The 20,297-nt window shown below is 40.0% G+C and overlaps 1 protein-coding gene across 1 annotated transcript in view; it reads left to right on the plus strand.

Annotated features, from left to right (window-relative positions):
• Positions 1 to 9,056, plus strand: part of LOC149454128 (uncharacterized) — a 66,076-nt gene extending 57,020 nt beyond the window's left edge. Inside the window, exons 7-8 of the mRNA XM_089687732.1 lie at positions 3,764 to 3,874; positions 5,091 to 9,056. Of these exons, the coding sequence (XP_089543858.1) occupies positions 3,764 to 3,874; positions 5,091 to 5,109 (130 nt within the window). The 3' untranslated portion in view covers positions 5,110 to 9,056. The remainder of the gene's footprint in view (positions 1 to 3,763; positions 3,875 to 5,090) is intronic.
• Positions 9,057 to 20,297: the final 11,241 nt, after the last annotated feature.

Below are 20,297 nucleotides of genomic sequence, written 5' to 3' on the forward strand. Positions count from 1 at the left end.
TGGAAAGTTTCACAGGTCCCAGAATACTGCTGGATCAATTAGGAGGTGCAGCGTGACTCACGCATGCGCAGTGGGCACCAGGCTGTGAAGCTGCAAGCTGTCACAGCCTGGTGCCCACAGTTGAGATGCTGTGGAGGCCAAAAGGGGAGAAGGGATGGTGTGGGTGAGAACACTGGACTCTGGGACAGCTAAGTGTGTGTTTATTAAAATTCAGTAGCTACAGTTTTTGTAGCTGCTGACTTTTAATAACTACAAAAAGGGCTGGAACTCCACTTTAAGTTCCACTTAAAGCAAACCTGTAGCCAGCAAGATAACTTAATGACAAATGCACAGTTAGGTATCAATGTACTTTATATTATACATTCCATAAAAATCAGCACATATGAGACCTTGGTAACTGTGCTCTGGGGCTGCCATATTAGATTTCAGTAGTGTCCAAAAAGTAAAAGCTAATTCATTTAACAACATATTAGAAAAACTATTTACTTAAAATTAGAGAAGCTGATTTTTTGCAGGACAGTATGGTTTTCACAAGTGAAGCATTGTTTGAAAGGTATTTTCATGTGCATTAAGGAAATAATGCTATTTTACTTATCAGTACTTGGGCAGCCATTGATTTACATTAAGGTTCCAGGTCAGCCTATCTGTTATTGATATTTTAAGAAAGCCTCATAATTACTCCTGTATTTTTCATTCATTTTACTATAAAGGGAGGAAAGGAGGATCATTTCCATTGTTTATTTACATAATCACTTAATCATGAGATGACAGTTTCTTGTTTTTTTTCTGCTGGATTGGGTGAATATCTTGAGCTGAAGGACCCCTAGAAGAAGGAGGAAGAGTTAATTAGGCAGGTTTTTCATGAAATTGGCAGCATCTATCAGTGTCTGATGACGCTGCTCATTTCCTCCCCTCTACACTGACATAAACATACATCTTTTTTACAAGTCGGATCCTTGTGTTTGTAGACCTGTCAGGCAGGGGTGATGTCTGAGGGTAGTCAACTTGTGTATGCAGTCTATAAGGAGCTTTAGCATAAGCGCTCCTATCATGTCATCAAAGTTACTGTATATCTAAACATTTTCTTTAGCTCCAGCTCATACACTCCCCTTCAGCCAGTTGACCTCCAAAGGCTTTTGCTCTCACTGAAATGGAAAGTAGTCACCTGTTCCACTAAAGAATGGATAACCCATTGTGTGACTCTAAAGTCTGCTACACATGAATCGAGATTTGGGTGGTTAAGCAGGGAGCGGCCCAGATTCCAACCATGTATAGGTAGGCTGATTGTAACCAAGTCAATCCATTGTTCTACCAGTTGGGAAGGCTCTTCCCAACACAGTAGTGCCACAGGAGTGCCACGGGAGGCATTCCCCCATCAAAATGAGAGAAAATTGAGTCATCTATGACTAGTATAAGAGGAGGCTGTGACAGTCTGGCCAACCACATTACAGTTTTGCCAAACACAAAGAATTTGAGCTAAAGGTAAAGACTGGTATTTTGTCACCTTTTGCCAACCATTTTTTTTAGGTACGAAAGAAATGTCCAATTTACATTACTTTTTTAAATGTAATTTATTACTTTAATCAATTAAAATGTGCAGTATTTCTAACCAGAGTAGTTCTTAAACACCATCTAAAATTTACTTTTACATAAACTTTGAACGGTGTGATGTTATAAACAACATTTAACAGACAAAAATAGCCAGGAAAGTATAAATGACATTTTGTATATTGTGCATGAGGAAATAGTCTATATTCTCCAAACACATCTATAATGTCACATTTACAGCTGGAAGAAACATCTGAATTTCCTTTCATTGTTCTGTGTTAAAGAAATCCCAGACAGAAGCATGTCCAGTGCACTTCCTTATGTTTTTGTTTAAACATGCCTTTTTAAGACCTTAACTGTTCATTTGACCCCACTTAGTTAACTCACACTTGACAGAAAAAGACTTTTATAACTCTGCCTCATAATGTTTTATTGCTTTGCCTTCAGCTAAAGAAAATCATTTCCTTACTGGCAAGCTTATCAAAGAAATATGGTGTATTGATTTAATTATCTTATCTATCTTGGATGGAAGCTTACCCAGGCAATAGCTATTAGAATCCTCTGAACTCCAGGCAAAAAACTTTTTTTTTTTTCATTTTGAATAGAGCGATGGAGGGTTATAACCCCTGTAAGGTTTTATTTCGCCATCTGCATCCCATTGCAGAGATCTTCCTTCATTTCCTGTCCTTTAGCCAATCAGGAAATGAAAGGAAATCACTGAAAATGAAGGGAATTCCTTGGGGACCCCCAGGTCACCAGAAGTAGTGTCCCCATTAGAAGATTTCCCCTCTATTACTTTTCTGGGGACAACCCATAATTTGGAATTTTTTTAACTTTCACTTTCAATGATAATGGTAACAGGACAAATAGAAAGGATGAATCTCCTTAATGGGGGGCACAGACAGCAATAAAAACTGACACGCTTCTAATCCCTCTCTACTCTATCAAAAACTGGAAAAAAAATGCCTTTAGTTATACTTTCAGGACACAAATTACTGCTGAACTGGGCTTTTTAATTCTTCATTAAATAAAAAGAGATAAAACATGTAAGTGTCACTTAAAGCTGAAGTTTAGTAAAAAATGATTTTCAGTCTGACAGCTTTAATGACCTAATTTACCTGTATTTAAGCATGTCCCATATTGTGCAGACAATTGGATCCTAGAAAAATCTTCATTGCAGGGATGGTGGTCTTCATCATTTCTCTGAATTTACAGCACTGTAATGGTTAGTAACTCTGTGTCTCCAGACTGAATTCAATAGAGAAAGCTTCTAATGGGAACCTGCTACCTCTCCTCCTCCTCCATTGACAAAGGTTCTTTCATTGTTTTCAAGTTGGGTGAATGACTGAATTCTCTTCTTTTATGCACCTATTGTTTTAGGCTGGGTACAAACTGGCTGAAAAACCCACGGCCAATGGCTTCGAGTACTGATCAGTGTATTCTGGTGGGGGGAAGGGGCAGATCTTATTTGTTATTCAGCCCACTGGGTGTGTACCAGGCTTTACATGCAGCAATGCAACAAAATAACTTTTCTCAATGGAGGAAGGGGCTGGTCCCCATCGGGAGCTTTTTCAATTGAATTCAGCCTGAAGATCCCAAGCTATCTTTGAATAGATCGCTGTGCAGGAGGTTCAGAACCAGGAGGGGAACTGGCATCCTTGCATTGAGATTTCTCCAGGATCCAGCTGCTTGCACATCGTGGAACATACCTAATTGCAAGGAAGTTAGGGCGTTAAAGCTGTAGGGCTAAAAATCCTTTTAGGAAAACTTCACATTTAACTGCAGCAGATTAAAACTAGGTCTGCACAGTGCCCTGAGCTATGTGTCAAAGATATAAAAACTCTCAGGACTAAAAAGACAGAAATCCTTTGCCAGGTAAAAACAGCCTGCTGATATGTATTTCATGTATGTATTTAGCTGTTTGTCTAGAATTGAGCCTGAAAGAAAACTCAATATCTTAATAACCCCGGTACCTAATCCACTGCCAGCAAGCTTCTGTGCAGTCCACTCATAAGACCATAATCAGTTTCCGCATATCCCAGTATGTCTCTGACTTATAAATACTTCTTACTACTTAGAATTAGAATGGCATGCAGGATCATCAATATTTTCTGTGCTTTCATCCAAGGAAACCTCTATAACTTATATATACTGATCCTACAGAATCACTATTCCTCTACAGTGCTATAATCCCACTATATACTTGTTTCCATAGGCCAGATCTCGTGCAAAATGATATTAAAAGAAGAGACAGAAATTCAATGATTGTCCTTGGACAGACTGTCAGCAGAGAAAATGCTTGGGCCAGTTTGTATGCCTTAAACAGGTAAATCTTTTTCTGTTATAGTGGTAGTTATTGTTTCTAACTGAAAGGGTGTTGCAGGGATTACATTAGTTGACAGGCAGCTGTTCAGGGCACAAATGTGATGGGATGCAGTTTGGGAAAAGATCAATTATTTAAAAATGTCTTAACATGTAAGTTTACATTTAACAAAACATTTGTCCTCCATGCCAAACACCTTCCACATTAGCATGAGAAGTAATTTATCTACCCCCTGCACAGGTACACTACCATGCTGACTGTTTACATGCTATAGTTTCAGCTTTCTTTGTACCATTTACACTTGTCTACATACTCCAAAGTTCACAAATACACACTATGCATCCATAGACAGTCAAAGCCATGGAAATAATCCATAGAATCAGCGATCGTAGTCAAGCTATGTATAGTGGCAAAATCTGCTGTAAAGACTAGGCACAATACCTAAAATGAGTAAGAAAACAATGCCATTGTTTTTTTTTAGAATTTAGGGAATGATGCATAGAAGAAAAAAAAATCGCAGGTATAGGTAATCATTTGGACATAAATTATGCTACTGGTCATGCTAAAACCCTGGTAGCCCAGCTGCAGCCCTAGGGTCACATGCAGCCCTATGGTACTTTTTGTGCAGCCCTCCACCCCAGCAGCCAGTAGTGGAAGCATTGATTTGTAAAGGAGTAATATCAGTGATCTCTTCTAGGCTCATATACCAGTCTCCAGTCTCTCATAGTTTTCTACAGCATTTCTCCAGTCTTCGACTTCACCTTTAGCATGTCCAGAGTCTCTGATCATCCCCCTCTAGCAGGGGCGGACTGACAACTCATGGGGCCCCCGGGCAATAGGGGATCATGGGGCCCCTGTGTCCTTGCCCAAACTCAAAAAAGCCTATGAAAAAGGTACCAGGGGCATCTCATGGGGCCCCCTACTAACCCCGGGCCCTCGGGCAGTGCCCGAGTTTCCAAATGGTCAGTCCGCCCCTGCCCTCTAGTATGTCAGCAGTCTCTGACAGTCGTGATTATATTACATATACTGAACATTATATGCGCCCCTGAACCGCTGTGCTACAGAAATCTCAACATAGACCAAAACTACTATTTATATAAAGTGCAATCTGCAATGAAACCTTTTGAGGGAATTGGTAGATAGCACTTTTTTAATATGTTTATTATTTACAGTGTGAAAAATTGTATGTATATTTGATTTGTTGCTTTTTTTTCTTTAGGAAAGATGATGATATGTGAAGATTCAGTTGGTAAACAGAAAGAAACAAAAGACAGAAAAAGAATGTACAGGAAGGTTTGATTGTATTTTGTAGGTCTGTAGAATGTATGTAACAAGGTTAGTGATGAGAGAAAATTATATTGTAAAATTATGCTGGCCTGTTGAAATAATTATATATGTACATTACATCAAACTTGCTATCTGTTTGCTCCTATGAAAGTCTTACTATTTATTACCTATAGCCCCTATTTTAGGAGAAACACAAAATTTGCAGCATTCAATAATAATCAGTTAAAGAATAGTTGCAACTAACATGCTTGTGATTTGGCTTGGGAAATCACACACTGATTTTTAATTACTCCTTGAATAGTTCTTAGTAATTAGATCCATACTGTAGTGTCATCAGCTGCCATGCAGCTGCCAGATCCATACTGTAGTGTCATCAGCTGCCAGATCCATACTGTAGTGTCATCAGCTGCCATTCAGCTGCCAGATCCATACTGTAGTGTCATCAGCTGCCATTCAGCTGCCAGATCCATACTGTAGTGTCATCAGCTGCCATTCAGCTGCCAGATCCATACTGTAGTGTCATCAGCTGCCAGATCCATACTGTAGTGTCATCAGCTGCCATTCAGCTGCCAGATCCATACTGTAGTGTCATCAGCTGCCATTCAGCTGCCAGATCCATACTGTAGTGTCATCAGCTGCCATTCAGCTGCCAGATCCATACTGTAGTGTCATCAGCTGCCATTCAGCTCACATCTGATTCAGTTAGAACACAGGAGTCATAACATCACTCCTTCAGCATTCTACTGGCGTGAAAGAACGAAAGGGTGAACCCCTGTGTTCTTATTGAATTAAGAGTAGACACTATCTGAGGTAATGGAAAAGGTAGGTGTGTGGTTTAACAAATATTTACAGTATATTTAATTCATTATTGGATTTTTACCGAGTGACATATCAAGAGTCATTGAAGAGAATTTCATCAAAAAAAGGACCAAATGATTTGACATGCATAGCTAAACTTGCTCTATTTTATAGCACAGGATGCACTTTCACTATATCAAATATATATGTACATACCTGTTGCAACATTCTACCACTCCTCCAAATGAATTTAAATATAAAAACACTGGCTTTGGTGACCTTAGTACTCCATAATACCGTACTTTAATGTAAAATCTAAAAAAAAAACCTAAACTTTATATTTATGCATGCAGCACTTAAAAATGATCAAAATGAATACATACTGTATATTTAAAAAAGCAAATGTAAAATATATGCACAAGAAAATGACAATTTTATGTGGTCACTGCAGCATTACTGTATTTTTATAGTGCTTCATGCTACTTTGATTTTTTTCAAATATTTGCATACATTCGTTCAGCCAATTTTCCTGCCAAAACCCAGCCTAAAAACCTCTGCATATACTGTATTGGGTAAAAGCACATCTATCTTGTCAAGTCTTGACCCTCTCAAGGTGTGACATTTCTGACAGTTTTACCAGACAAGGTCATGATGATTGGATGACCCAATGAAACATCTGGGTGAGGATCAGGCTTTAGAAGACTTCCGGATGGGTGGCAAATTGCAAGCTTCTCAGCACCAGAGGAACTCACTGGGGTTGATTTATTAAAGGAGTACAACATGAATTTTTGCTTAGCTTAGTGAATTAAGTAAAGCTGTGCTGATGTCTATCATTCAATCATATGGAAGCAAAAAACATTGTTTTACATTTTCTTGCAGTGTTAATTTTCACTTCGATTTCAATAAACTAACTGAAAATTTACTTTGCAAAGTAAAAATTCATTTTACAAGGGATTTAGAAAAAGGAATGTTTTAATACTGAGGGTCCTAAAAACGTTTTCAGTAAATCACTCTCCCTGACTCCATGTTAAGCACCACTGGTCGGGTCCATATTTTGTGGTAAAACACCACTTACAGTATATTTACAATTTTCCATCCAGCATTGCTTTTAAATTCTTTTTATTGTATTTTCAAAATGTTTCAGCCATTTGATTTATCCTTTTTCAAATTAGCTGCGGCTTAATGCTTGGATAAACAGTGTCTTGCAAAAGGTGAAATGAAACCAACATCTCCATTTGTACCCTTTTCTGTTTTTGTGTGTCATCTTTTATGTGCACTGTTTAACTAAACTTCCCACAATTATGGTTTGCATTTTTGTTATACTGTACATAGCACTTTGATTTATAGAAACGAATAAACTGTACATTAAAAAAGTATTGTTTAGTATGTAAATAGCTGAACTATGCCAGGGGACTGTATGAAGATGTATGGAATAAAACTCTGTGAAATGAATAGGTTGCAGTTGAGTTGATCCACATATATTGAATTCACTTGTTGCTAATCTTAATAAAAATAACAATTTAGTGTCACTTTTGTTGTAAATAAAATCACCAGTAATAAAATAATTGCTGGTATTAAAACATGTTCACAATGATAGTAAATATATGCTTTGAAAAAAGTAATCATTTGAGTTTGTCTATAATCCAGTATTCAGGTATAAAAACAAGGTGGCCCTGCCTCCCTTGTTTGCTTGCTCAAGTATGGGCTTCAGAGATCTATAGATGCACATATCTCTGCTCTGTATCGCCTTCCTTCTGTTAACTAGAATGATGATGGGAGCTGATAGATAGGGCAGCACATACTAGTTAATAAAGCCACCCAGAGACATCAATACATATAGGTACAGTATACAGTATAAGCATTTTTATAATTTCCAGTTGAACTGGACAGTGTACACAATAAGTGGGTATCCTCAAAAATCCAGTCAGCTGATTTAATGATTTTTTTTGCCTACAGAAGAGGCTTCCTCAAAAACCAGTAATTTGTATATGGTATGGGCAGCACAGTGGCTAAATGGTTAGCACTTCCGCCTGGCAGTACTAGGGTCGTTGGTTTGAATCCCAGCCATGACACCACCTGCCTGGAGTTTGCATGTTCTCCCTGTGCCTGCGTAGGTTTTTTCCGGGTACTCCGGTTTCCTCCCACACTCCAAAGACATGCTGGTAGGTGAATTGGTTCCTGTCCAAATTGGCCCTAGTATGTGTATGAATGTGAGTTAGGGACCTTAGATTGTACGCCCCTTGAGGGTTAGGGACTGATGTGAATGTACAATATATATATGTAAAGCGTTGCGTAAATTGACGGTGCTATATAAGTACCTGGAATAAATAAATAAATATATGTCACACAAAGGATACATATTGTAGTTGAAAGAAACTAAAACTATGCCAATGACGATACATGGAGATCGGATGTGCAGGCACAGTCTGATCACCTGATGATTTATTGATATAATTTTTTCAGACAGTACATAAACACGCATGCCGGGGTCACCCATACTTGCATGTCTTTGCTTAGAGAGGCTGTGTTGAGGGAGCATGTGAGACCTGTAGTGCTAGCTTTCAACAGGATTGGTCATAGATTACCTGTTGTCTATGACTGATGTTAAACTCAGGCCCATCTATGTAATACCACCTATTAAACTTGGGCTCCTTCTAGGATCAGATGAGAGAAATAAAACTTTAAAAGAGAATACCTACATTTAGACTGTTTAAAAACCTGTCTATAAAATCCTTGCTTCCTGCAGCCAAAAGCTTGCACTGGAGTAACGTTCTGGGATGAACTGGAAATGTATTTTACTTGTAAAGTGTAAATAACATATTGCATCTTTTTTTCTTTGCTGCAAATCTTGTCAGTTTTGTAAGACTGAAAAGATTGTTTACTCTGATTATTCTGTGAATAGTGTATCTTTGCTGGTTCAAAAACTGTTCAAAATGCCTTTGTTTCATACTCAGATTCCATATGTATAATTTTTATAAAATTACTCATCTGTTTATACATGTATTCAAATATTATGCAACTTGTATATTTATAAAAGTATCATCTTTGTATTTTTACAAAATGTAAAAATGTAAAATGCTCAATAAACTTCTACAAATAATATGCTGTGTTACCTTTTATTATATTTTGGCTCATATAAAGATTTTTCATTTGCATGGAAATGCCTGTTAATTATATGTCTTTAAACAGGAAAGCATTATTGTGTTTTAAAAACTTTAGACTGCACCTGATTTTATATTTTCAGTGTGAACCAACCTTAAGGCTAGGTTCACATCTGTGCGGGTGGTGCCGCTGTGGATCAGCACAAAAATCCGTGCAGCCGCACCACCCGCACAGAGGAATGCGGACCCGCATTCTAATGGCACGGCGCCACACTGGAAATAGCAACCGATTCCAGTGCGGGCTGAGTTTTCCAAAGAAGTGCAGGGACTTTTTTCCTGCGTGTCCCAGGGCGCGGGAGTCCATTCAAAAGAATGGGCTCTCGTCCCACACAAAACACGGCCCACACGGCTGCAGATATTTGAACCGGGGGTTAAAGGCAGCTGTCAGGTGAAAGCAAACAGTGAGCTGCTAATGATATCAAATAATTACTGCAATCTTGCCAAAATATAAAATAGTGCACTCCATTTACCTTATTTGAGCTCTGTGTAATCCTCTGCAGTAAAATTACAGAGAGCATCTCACTGGCGTAAAGTGATACTAAAAGTCTGTTTGTTTTCTTACAAATAACAAACATGTTATACTTACCTGCTCTGTGCAGTGGCTTTGCACAGAGCAATTCAGATCATCTTCTTCTCGGGTCCCCCGCTGGTGCATCTGGCTTGCTATGGGGGCACCTGAGCAGGCACGCTGCTGAGCTGTGGCTCTGAATGTCCATTCACACATAGAGCCGTGGCTCAACCCTGCCTCCTCCCTCTCCTGATTGGCTCACTGGCTGTGATTGACAGCTGCCTCAACAAATCAGAAGTGAGAATCCTTTGAGAACTGAGGCTCTCGTAGACATCACTGGATCAAGAGGGGGCTCAGGTAAGTGTTAGGAGGGCTGGGGGGGGGGGGCTGCTACATACAGAAGTTTGTTTATCTTCATACATAGAATAAATGAAAGTAAAAAACATTGAGATTATAGAACCATTTTAATAATAGGGCAGTAGTATTATACTTCCAAGCTTGTGCTTTGTCCTCTCTTTCTGCTTCCTGCATTGACAATCACATTTTAACTACCAAAGATAGTATGAGTCTTAAGACTGAAGATAGTTTGATGGCTGTGAGAGGAGTATTGGCATTATTTTCATACACCAGGCTTTCCATTAAAAAAGAGCCTGCAGTATTGGTGTTCCAGCATCACAAGCAGGCATGTTCCAGGATCATCATATTAACAACAAAAGATGCTGGCATAGACTGGTATAGCAGTATGTGGATGGAAATCATAAGCTCTGAGCAGTGTGATATTTGGGAGAGTCTGGATTGTTAAAAGCAAACAGTCTTTATTTTTCAAAAGGTAAATGAAAAACAGCTTACTTTCACCATGAAAACATGAACAAACAGAGCAGTACATAAATCTCAGGTATAAAGCAAAACTTCGGCTCACCACCAGCAAAACCTTGTCCTATAATAGGGTTTAAGGTCTCCGCCTGCTTCAGGTGTCCAAAGATCTTCACAGCTCAGCAGTGTCTCACTAGCTCAAACAGCACACACCTCCTGCTCAGAAGGGAGTCCTGTTCCACAGCACACCTCATGGACACCTGCTGACTGCTTTCTGCTCTTTTCAGCCTTTTCTCTCAGGTACGTAACCCCTTCAGGACCACAAAACCTTAACCAGGGTTGGAAGCTCTTTTCCACCCACAATATCTTTGATCCTCTGGATTCCTGTCCCATATCAGGACTTAAAAATCCTGGGAAAACTGGAAATCAGATGTACCCTTTCCATCAGATCACCGTGGAACCACTCATCTTGCAGGGATGAGAATCCCTTAGTACGTGACCTGCTCTTGTCATCAACCTTATAGGGAACACATCCCAAACAATGGGGACACATATCTCCCATCTAGGACCCATCTCTGGTATCCTGTACAGCAGGTAAACCAATATTTCCTGTATGCATTTAGCATTTAATTTCAATTTTGTATTGAAATTAACACTTTAATTTCCTTGTTAGATTGTACCCAGGTAAAATCTCACATATGCTGTGGATGGTTTATCTAATTTGTTAACTGATCTTTATAAGAGTTTTAACACCATCATTACCATAATTTTACCTTTGTTACAATCACCCACAGAAAGTCCATTGTAAACTGTTGAATGGCACAAAGCTGAACATTAACTGGCTGTGTGGGACTTCATTAATAAAACATGGGATTCCATATCATAGCTAGGGGCAGTGCTTTTCTCTACATTCTTTATTGTGCATTGTACATGCTAATGTACAGCTCCCTTTAATAGGGTCATGTGGTAATCATAAAGAGCACTTTTCTCATGAAATATATTTCTGCACGCTTTAGGCATGTGCATAAAAACTAAGGTGGATTCTCCATCATGATGTCACAGAAAACAATATAAAAAGAGCCAGGTGTTCAAACCAAGAGAAGTTCAAGTACCCTTCCCCATTATGGAAAAACTTTCTGACTTTCTGAGATGGACTGCTAGGTGGAAGGGACTACCTTCATTATTACCACCTGAACAACCTCATTATTGTAAAAAGAAAAAGGACAGCCCCAGCATTTCTTTAGTAGTCAGGCATCTTCGAAAGTATCTCACAATTTCAGAAAATCATAATGACTTCAAATTTTAATGCACAGATGGTTTAATTAAAGTACATAAAGACTTGTTTAATAGTTAATTATGTTTCACTTTTTATTAGGAAAACTGAGGGTTCCTTTAAATACATACACTGCTCAGCCATAACTTTATGACCACCCACCTATTATTGAGTAGGTTCTCATTTTGTTGCCAAAATTGCTCTAACTCATCCAGGCATGGACTGCATTAGATCTCTGAAAGTATGCTGGAGTATCTGACACCAAGCCATCGGTATCAGATCCTTTATAAATGTTGTGAGGTGGGGCCTCCATGGATTAGCCTTTCCAGCACTTTTCAGGGGTGCTCAATTGGATTGCGATCTGGAGAATTTGGAGGCCAAATCAACTTCTCAAATTTTTTGTTGTGTTCCTCAAACCATTCTTGAACCATTTTTGCAGTGTGGCAAGGTGTGTTATCTTGCTGAAAGAAGTCACTGCCATCAGGGAATACCATTCCAGGAAGGGATGTACTTGGTCAGCAACAATGTTTAGGCTGGTGGTACATGTCAAAGTAACATCCACTTGAAGGGCGGGACCCAAGGATTCCCAGCAGAACATTGCCCAAAGCATCACACTGCCTCTGTGGGCCTTCCATAGTGTGTCCTGGTGCCATCGCTTTCCTCGGTAAGTGACACACGTGCAGCCAACCATAAACATGATGTAAAAGAAAACATAATTCATCAGACCAGACTACCTTTTTCCATTGCTCCATGACCCAGTTCTCATGATCACGTGCCCATTGTAGCTATTTTAGCTGTAGACACAGGTCATTCAGCTTCTATGCTGCCCCATACACAACAAACTGCAATGTACTCTGTGTTGTAATACCTTTCTATAGGAACCAGCATTAACATTTATAGCAATTTGAGCTACTTTGGGCAGCACAGTGGCTAAGTGGTTAGCACTTCTGCCTAGCAGTATTAGGGTTGCTGTTTGAATCCCAACCACAGCATTTCCTTTCTGGAGTTTGCATGTTCTCCATGCTTGCTTGGGTTTCCTCCCACATGCCAAAGACATGCTGGTAGGTTAGTTGGCTCCTATTAAAATTGGCCTGTGTATGAATGTGAGAAAGGGACCTTAGATTGAAAGCTCCTTTTTATATACTGTATGTAAATATAAGACTGATACAATTTGTGATGAAATCTCCACTCTACAGATATCCCCCCACTTAACACCCCATGTCCACTGGTACACTCAACACTTCACTTATTCAACAATGCTACTATAGACAAGGTTGCTAAACTTTTTTCTAATGCCCACCTAACCACCAGTCCCCTATTCCCTCTCAAATACTGCAGTCACCCTCTGGCTCTATTCTATACTCTGTGGCTCACATCTTCAATCTCTCCCTCTTCTGGCATCTTCCCAACACTCTAAAACATGCACTAGTCACCCCCATACTTAAAAAATCCTTCCTTTAACTCCACCATCCTTAACAACCTATGCCCCATCTCCTTGCTTCCCTTTTCCTCCAAATTCCTTGAACGCCTGGTCTACAACCAACTGAGTGACCACCTCATTAGGAATAATCTTCTTGGTCCCCTTCAGTTTGGATTTTGCTCTCAACACTCTGCCGAAACTGCTCTCCTAAAACTCACAAACAATTTACTAACAGCTAAAATGAATGGACACTATTTTGTACTCCTACTTCTGGACCTTTTGGCTGCCTTTGATATGAATGACCACTCCCCTCCTCAAAAAAAATGTATTCCTTTGGTCTGCATGACTGTGTTCTTCGTTGGTTCTCCTCCTACCTATCCCACCGCACCTTCAGTGTCACACATAATTCTACTTCCTCCTCTCCTCTTCCTTTCTCTGTCAGGGTCACCCAAGGTTCTTTTCTTGGACCTTTCCTATTCTTGATCCACACCTCCTCCCTGGATCAGCTGATAGCCTCCCATGGCTTTCAATATCATTTATATGCTGGTGACACCCAAATCTATCTCTCTACTCCTCAGCTCACAATATCAGTCTCCTCAGGCATCGCTAATGTACTGACTGACATATTAGTCTGGATGTCACACCACTTTCTCAAACACAATCTACCCAAAATTGAGCTTTTAATATTTCCTTCCCCATGTGCCCCTTCCCCTGACTTCTCTGTCAAGATCAATAGCACAACCATCAACCCGTCCCCGAATGCCAGGGTGCTGGGTGTAATCCTGGATTCTGAACTCTCCTTTCGGCCCCACATCCAATCACTTTCCAAAGCTTGCCTTCTTAACTTCCGCAGCATCTTCAAAATACGCCCTTTCTAAATCAATGACACCACAAAGCTCCTAATTCACTCCCAGGTTATCTCTTTTCTCGACTACTGCAACTCCCTCGTCAATGACGTACCATTATATAGGTTATCCCCAATCCAGTCCATCATGAATGCTGCTGCCAGGCTCATCCACCTTACCAACCATTCAATGTCTGCCATCCCTCTCTGCCAATCCCTGTATTGGCTGTCACTCACCCAAAGAATTAAAGTGTTAATAAACCCAGGACCCTGCATTCACTCTATCTGGTCTCCCACAGTACACACAACATGGAAGTTCTCTGTCTGGGAGACCACTTTAAGTCTCCCAGACAGAGAACACTATAACTGTGCCTTTTCCCTCAGAATGCTTAGAGATTGGATTCACAGTTCATCTTGTTATATAAATGTTTAACACTGACTATTACTTATATCCACCTCTACACCCCTACTGGCATACTCCACATGAATAAAAAACTTCTACCTTAAAGCGGAGTTCCACTCACCCTGTCAACAAATAAATGTCAGCAGGTATAAAAACTGTAGCTGCTGACTTTTAAAAAGCAGCCACTTACCTGCCCTTGGTCCCGCGGTGTGTCCCCTGCAGCCCACTTCACCGGCCATCCTGTATTCCAGGAGCCCGGCATCTCCAGTGTGGGCACTCGGCTGTGATAGCTTGCGGCTTCACAGCCGGGTACCCACTGCGGATGCGTGAGTAGCGCTGCGCTTCATGAATGGTCCTGTAGTCTTCTGGGACCTGTCACGTGTCCCAAAAGACTACAGGGAGGGAGGACGCCTTCCGCTTCCGGTCGCCTAGGCGATCAGACCGGAAGTGGGAGCAGGTACTTGTCAAATTCGGGTACCCGCTCCCTCCCCCCAAAGGTGCCAATCCTTAATGGGGAGCAGGGGAGCAGTCCTTAAAGCGGAACTTCCCCTTTTGGGTGGCGCTCCACTTTAAGAAGCAGACCATAATACACTTATTCATTCTCTTTGGACTCTTTGGCATTAATGATGCAAACAAATTCACTCAAACATACTGTACATACATTCTTATTCCTACCCTTCTTAGGAAACAACAGCTTTATACCAGGCTGCAAAACATGAATTATAACTAGTATCATGAGGGAATGACTACATCCTGTAAACACAGATACCCAGAAAGCTCTTACTATATCTAAAATCAGTACCAGATTCCCCAAAACTTCTTCTAATATCCATGCTATCTTTCAAGCTAAATATTATGTCTCTAAGGCAAGGCATCTCAAAGCTCAAAATTAAAAAATGGAACAACCCCTTGATAAATTGTTTACTTCTATCAATTACTTCCTATTTTTCAGGGATACATTAGACTAATCCAAATGTACCATAGAATTCTCAAAATAAACACTCTAATTCCTTCACATTGATGGCACTCAATTACTTAACATATTGTATATAACCTATCTTGGAAAGCACTAATCTCAGTGCAAAACAGACAAATGTTTTTACACTTACTTTATAGAGCATGTACACTATATTGCCAAAGGTATTTACACGCACGTGAACTTTAATGGCATCCCGGTCTTAGTCCATAGGGGTCAATATTGAGAAGCTTCAACTCTTCTGGGAAGACTGTCCACAAGGTTTAGGAGTGTGTCTATGGGAATGTTTGACCATTCTTCCAGAAGCACATTTGTGAGGTCAGGCACTGATGTTGGATGAGAAGGCCTGGCTCTCAGTCTCTGTTCTAAGTCATCCCAAAGGTGTTCTATCGGGTTGAGGTCAGGACTCTGTGCAGGCCAGTCAAGTTCCTCCACCCCAAACTCACTTATCCATGTCTTTATGGACCTTGATTTGTGCACTGCTGCGCCGTCATGTTGGAACAGGAAGGAGCCATCCCCAAACTGTTCCCACAAAGTTGGGAGCATGAAAGTGTCCAAAATGTCTTGGTATGCTGACTCCTTAAGAGTTCCCTTCACTGGACCTTAATTGCCCCTCCACCAAACTTTACACTTGGCACAATGCAGTCAGGCAAGTACCGTTCTCCTGGCAGCAGCCAAACCCAGACACATCCATTGGATGTCCAGACAGAGAAGTGTGATTTGTCACTCCAGAGAACATGTATCCACTGCTCTACTGCGGAGTCCAGAGGCGGCGTGCTTTACACCACTGCATCCGACGTTTTGCATTGCACTTGATGATGTAAGGCTTGGATGTAGCTGCTCGGCCATGGAAACCCATTCCATGAAGCTCTGTACGCACTGTTGTTGCACTAATCTGATGGCCACATGAAGTTCGGAGGTTTTTAGCTATTGCCTGCAGACAGTTGGTGACTACTGTGCTCTTCAGTATGTGCTGACTCCGCTCTCTCATTTTACGTGGCCTACCACTTGGTGGCTGAGTTGCTGTTGTTCCCAGGTGCTTCCACTTTGTTATAATACCACTAACATTTGAATGTGGAATATTTAGAAGCAAGGAAATTTCATGGATGAACTTATTGCACAGATGGCAACCTATCATGGTACCATGCTTAAATTCACTGAGCTCCTGAGAGCGACCCATTCTTTCACAAATGTTTGTTGAAGCAGTCTGCATGCCTAGGTGCTTGATTGTATACACCTGAGGCCATGGAGGTGATTGGAACACCTGAATCCAATGATTTGGAGAGGTGTCCCAATACTTTTGGCAATATAGTGTATCTCTCTGTTACTACTAAAATATTGCCTTAAATGCAACACAGCACATGCAGACCTTTATCATAACATCTCAAAGGTGAAAAAATATTTTATTTTTTAAGCATTCTGTATGGACGTGGACACATATCAACATATAATGAGGTTTTATCTAAAAGACTGCAAAAGTGGAAATATGCTTTAAATCTATGATTTGTTGTTTCTGCTTTTTTAAACTTGAACTACTATCTGTATTTTGATTACATAGCAATAAAAATATAGAAAAATGAAGTGATGATAGAAAATGTAAGATAGAGTTGAAGAGAAAATAAAGTTGGACATACGTATAATTTAAAATGATTCCTTTTTGTCATAATGCTACAGTGACTGCTGAAAAGAGCCATGATAATTTGGTTTAGAGTGCCCACCTTGAGTAAGTTATTGCACAAAAGTCCGGATAGCAAATCAGGGCTCGATAAATATTTGGATTTCTTAGACTAATACTTGTGATGGTAATTCATTAGGATTCTACTAACATATTTTTTGAGGTCCTAAAGCAGTGGAAACCTGGTATGTTGGACTCCAGAGCAAGCAAATCAATGTAATAATATGAAAAAGCTTTAAATCCATGATTTGTTGTTTCTGCTTTTTTTAAATCCTCTTGAACTACTATCAAAATATGAAAAATTAAGTGATGATAGAAATTGTAAAATAGAGTTGAAGAGAAAATCAAGTTGGATAAACTTATAACAGTAGACAATTTTTTGTCATAATGCTACAGCGACTACTGAAAAGAGCCATCAAAATTTGGTTTAGAGTGCCCACCTTGAATAAGTTATTGCACAGAAGTCTGGATAGCAAATCAGGGATCAATAAATATTTGGATTTCTTAGACTAATACTTGTGATGGTAATTCATTAGGAGTCTACTAACATATTTTTTGAGGTCCAAAAGCAGTGTAGAACTATTAGTTCTGATGGTAATTCATTAGGATACTACTGGTATTAAAATATTTTTTGAGGTCCAAAAGCAGTGTAAAAGTGGTAAGTTGGACTCCACAGCAAGCCAATCAATGTAATACTATGAAAACAGATTGCGCATCTCTCTAGCACTCCATGAAAGACCGAAAATTATACTTGTCAGAAAGAAAATGCATTTGTTATGAAACCCAACATTTACTGCATAAAATCATCAGAATAGTATGTGGAATCTAATTATAAACTATATGCTATATGTTATGTGCACTATTTTACTTGATGGTGTATGGGATATCAGCACAAGAAGAAAACACATGAATTATGGAAGAATCTTTATTACAAAGTGATTGATTTTACATATATGGACTTATTATGGACGTTTTATTCAGCTATGTCACTCTTTTATTTTTTTTAGCTATTATTTAGCAGCACCACATCACTTTGTTATTTTTAATTTGCTTTAATTTGCTTGTGTGAACACAATTTGATGTTAGCAGCAGCCACTATCTTAAAACTACCCGTATTTTCCGGCGTATAAGGCGACTGGGTGTATAAGACGACCCCCTAATTTTCCAGTTAAAACATAGGTTATGGGCTATACTCACCGTATAAGGCTACCCCCCTTCCGAGGCAACACCATTTAAAAACATCAGATTTTTTAATTGAAATGGTTATGACTTACCGATACTTAAAATCCTTCAAAATCCTCATGTTCATCCTCTGACATCATAAGTTCATGAATGACATCTTGTGATACATTTGTAAGACAGTCATCATATGGATCAAATTCCAAATAGATGGTTACCGCTGGATGTGCGGTAATACGGTAGCTTCGGCTACATACAGTATACGGTATATATACAGCCCGCTGGATGTGCAGTAATGTACATACAGTATACCGCGCTGAGCCAAGCTGGCTCAAAACAAATGTCCCTATGACAGATTAATCTGTCAGCCCGTTGGATGTGCGGTATATACAGTATACTGAGCCAAGCTGTTTCAAAACATACCGGTACGTCCCTACTGTAATCAGACTGCTGGGTGTGTGTATGTACAGTAGCTGCGACTACATACAGTATACACTGGGCCAATCGCGGCGAGCGATGTATTCTACTAAAGTCTGCTCGGATTGGCAGAGGTTGTGACATCATCAGCCCACCTCTCTGACTCAGCCAATCCGAGCAGGCTTTGTATTCATTAGTAGAATACATCACTCGCCGTGATTGGCCCAGCGTATACTGTATATAGCCGCAGCTACCGTACATACACGCATCCAGCGGGCTGATTACAGTAGGGACGTACCGGTACGTTTTGAAACCGCTTGGCTCAGCGCAGTATACTGTATATACCACACATCCAGCGGGCTGACAGATTAATCTGTCATAGGGACATTTGTTTTGAGCCAGCTTGGCTCAGCACGGTATACTGTATGTACAGTATGATCACATATCCAGCCAGCTTGACCCAAACAACCTCAAGGTTCATTTTATACCCCGCGTATAAGACGACCCCCAATTTTTGGGGTATATTTTTAAGTATAAAAAGTAGTCTTATACGCCAGAAAATACTGTATTTTTTATTTCCCTTTCTGCTTGTGTGCGTTTTGTTGCGTTTTTTTCTTGTTTCTGGTTTTTTTTTTGTTTTTTTTCCTCTCTCTCATTATTGAGGTAGCACAGGGGTTTAACTCCTATATTCAACTAATTATAAACTGCTTCTACAACACTTCCACGGTGGTGCCACCTCTGTACATATGATTTCTGAAATGCTCTTCTGCATAATTAAGTCTTACATCCATACCAAATTAACCAATTTAAATTAATAAATCAAACAAAATCATAGATTATACTTTTGGTTTAATCTACAATCTATTCCCATGAGATTATGTTCAGTAGTACTATGTAAGCAAAATATTATTTTTGTCAGATGTCCCAGAAGCCTAAAACAATATTGACTGAAAACCAGATTGTTCCCTTCCAAATAAGTTTAGAATTTACACTGGGCTCTTGCCAGGTGGTTTTCCTCTGCTGTGCAAACAGCTGTGCGGACCGTAATCTTTACTTAATATATACATAAATAAATACATTTAAAGGATACCTGAAGATTTGTTAAAAAAGGATGGCTAATACAGGCAGCTGATGTGCTGCAAATTGTAAGGATAAATGTGTACCTGTTATGTAAAGACCTTCCTATACCTGCCTAGCCTTGCCTGTAGAGGCATGTCTATGTCCTCCAGACTTACTACACTCAGATATGGAGGAGGCTGGATCTGTATTAGGACAGCTCGTTATAAATATTGGTCAATGTGATACAAGCCTCACCTCCAGGGGCGGACTGACAACTCATGGGGCCCCCCGGGCAATAGGGGATTATGGGGCCCCTGTGTCCTCGCCCACACTCAAATCACACTCAAAAAAGCCTGAAAGGTACCAGGGACATCTCATGGGGCCCCCTACTGACCCCGGACCCTCGGGCAGTGCCCGTGTTCCCCAATGGTCAGTCCGCCCCTGCTCACCTCCATCCTCCTCAGAATTTGTGTTTGAGTTGTACACTGCCAGCATGGGTGGGCTCCAGATGAACATCAGGTATGATATTAATAGCATACTTACATTGGTCCAGCTTGGTACAATGTACAGTAAGTATGCATTCCTCATACCTTGGGGGGCCACTGGGGAAGCC

The sequence above is a fragment of the Staurois parvus genome, unplaced genomic scaffold (genome assembly GCF_062004578.1).
Source record: "Staurois parvus isolate SC_StPar_1 unplaced genomic scaffold, SC_StPar_1.0 ptg000437l, whole genome shotgun sequence".
In the NCBI taxonomy this organism is placed as follows: domain Eukaryota; kingdom Metazoa; phylum Chordata; class Amphibia; order Anura; family Ranidae; genus Staurois; species Staurois parvus.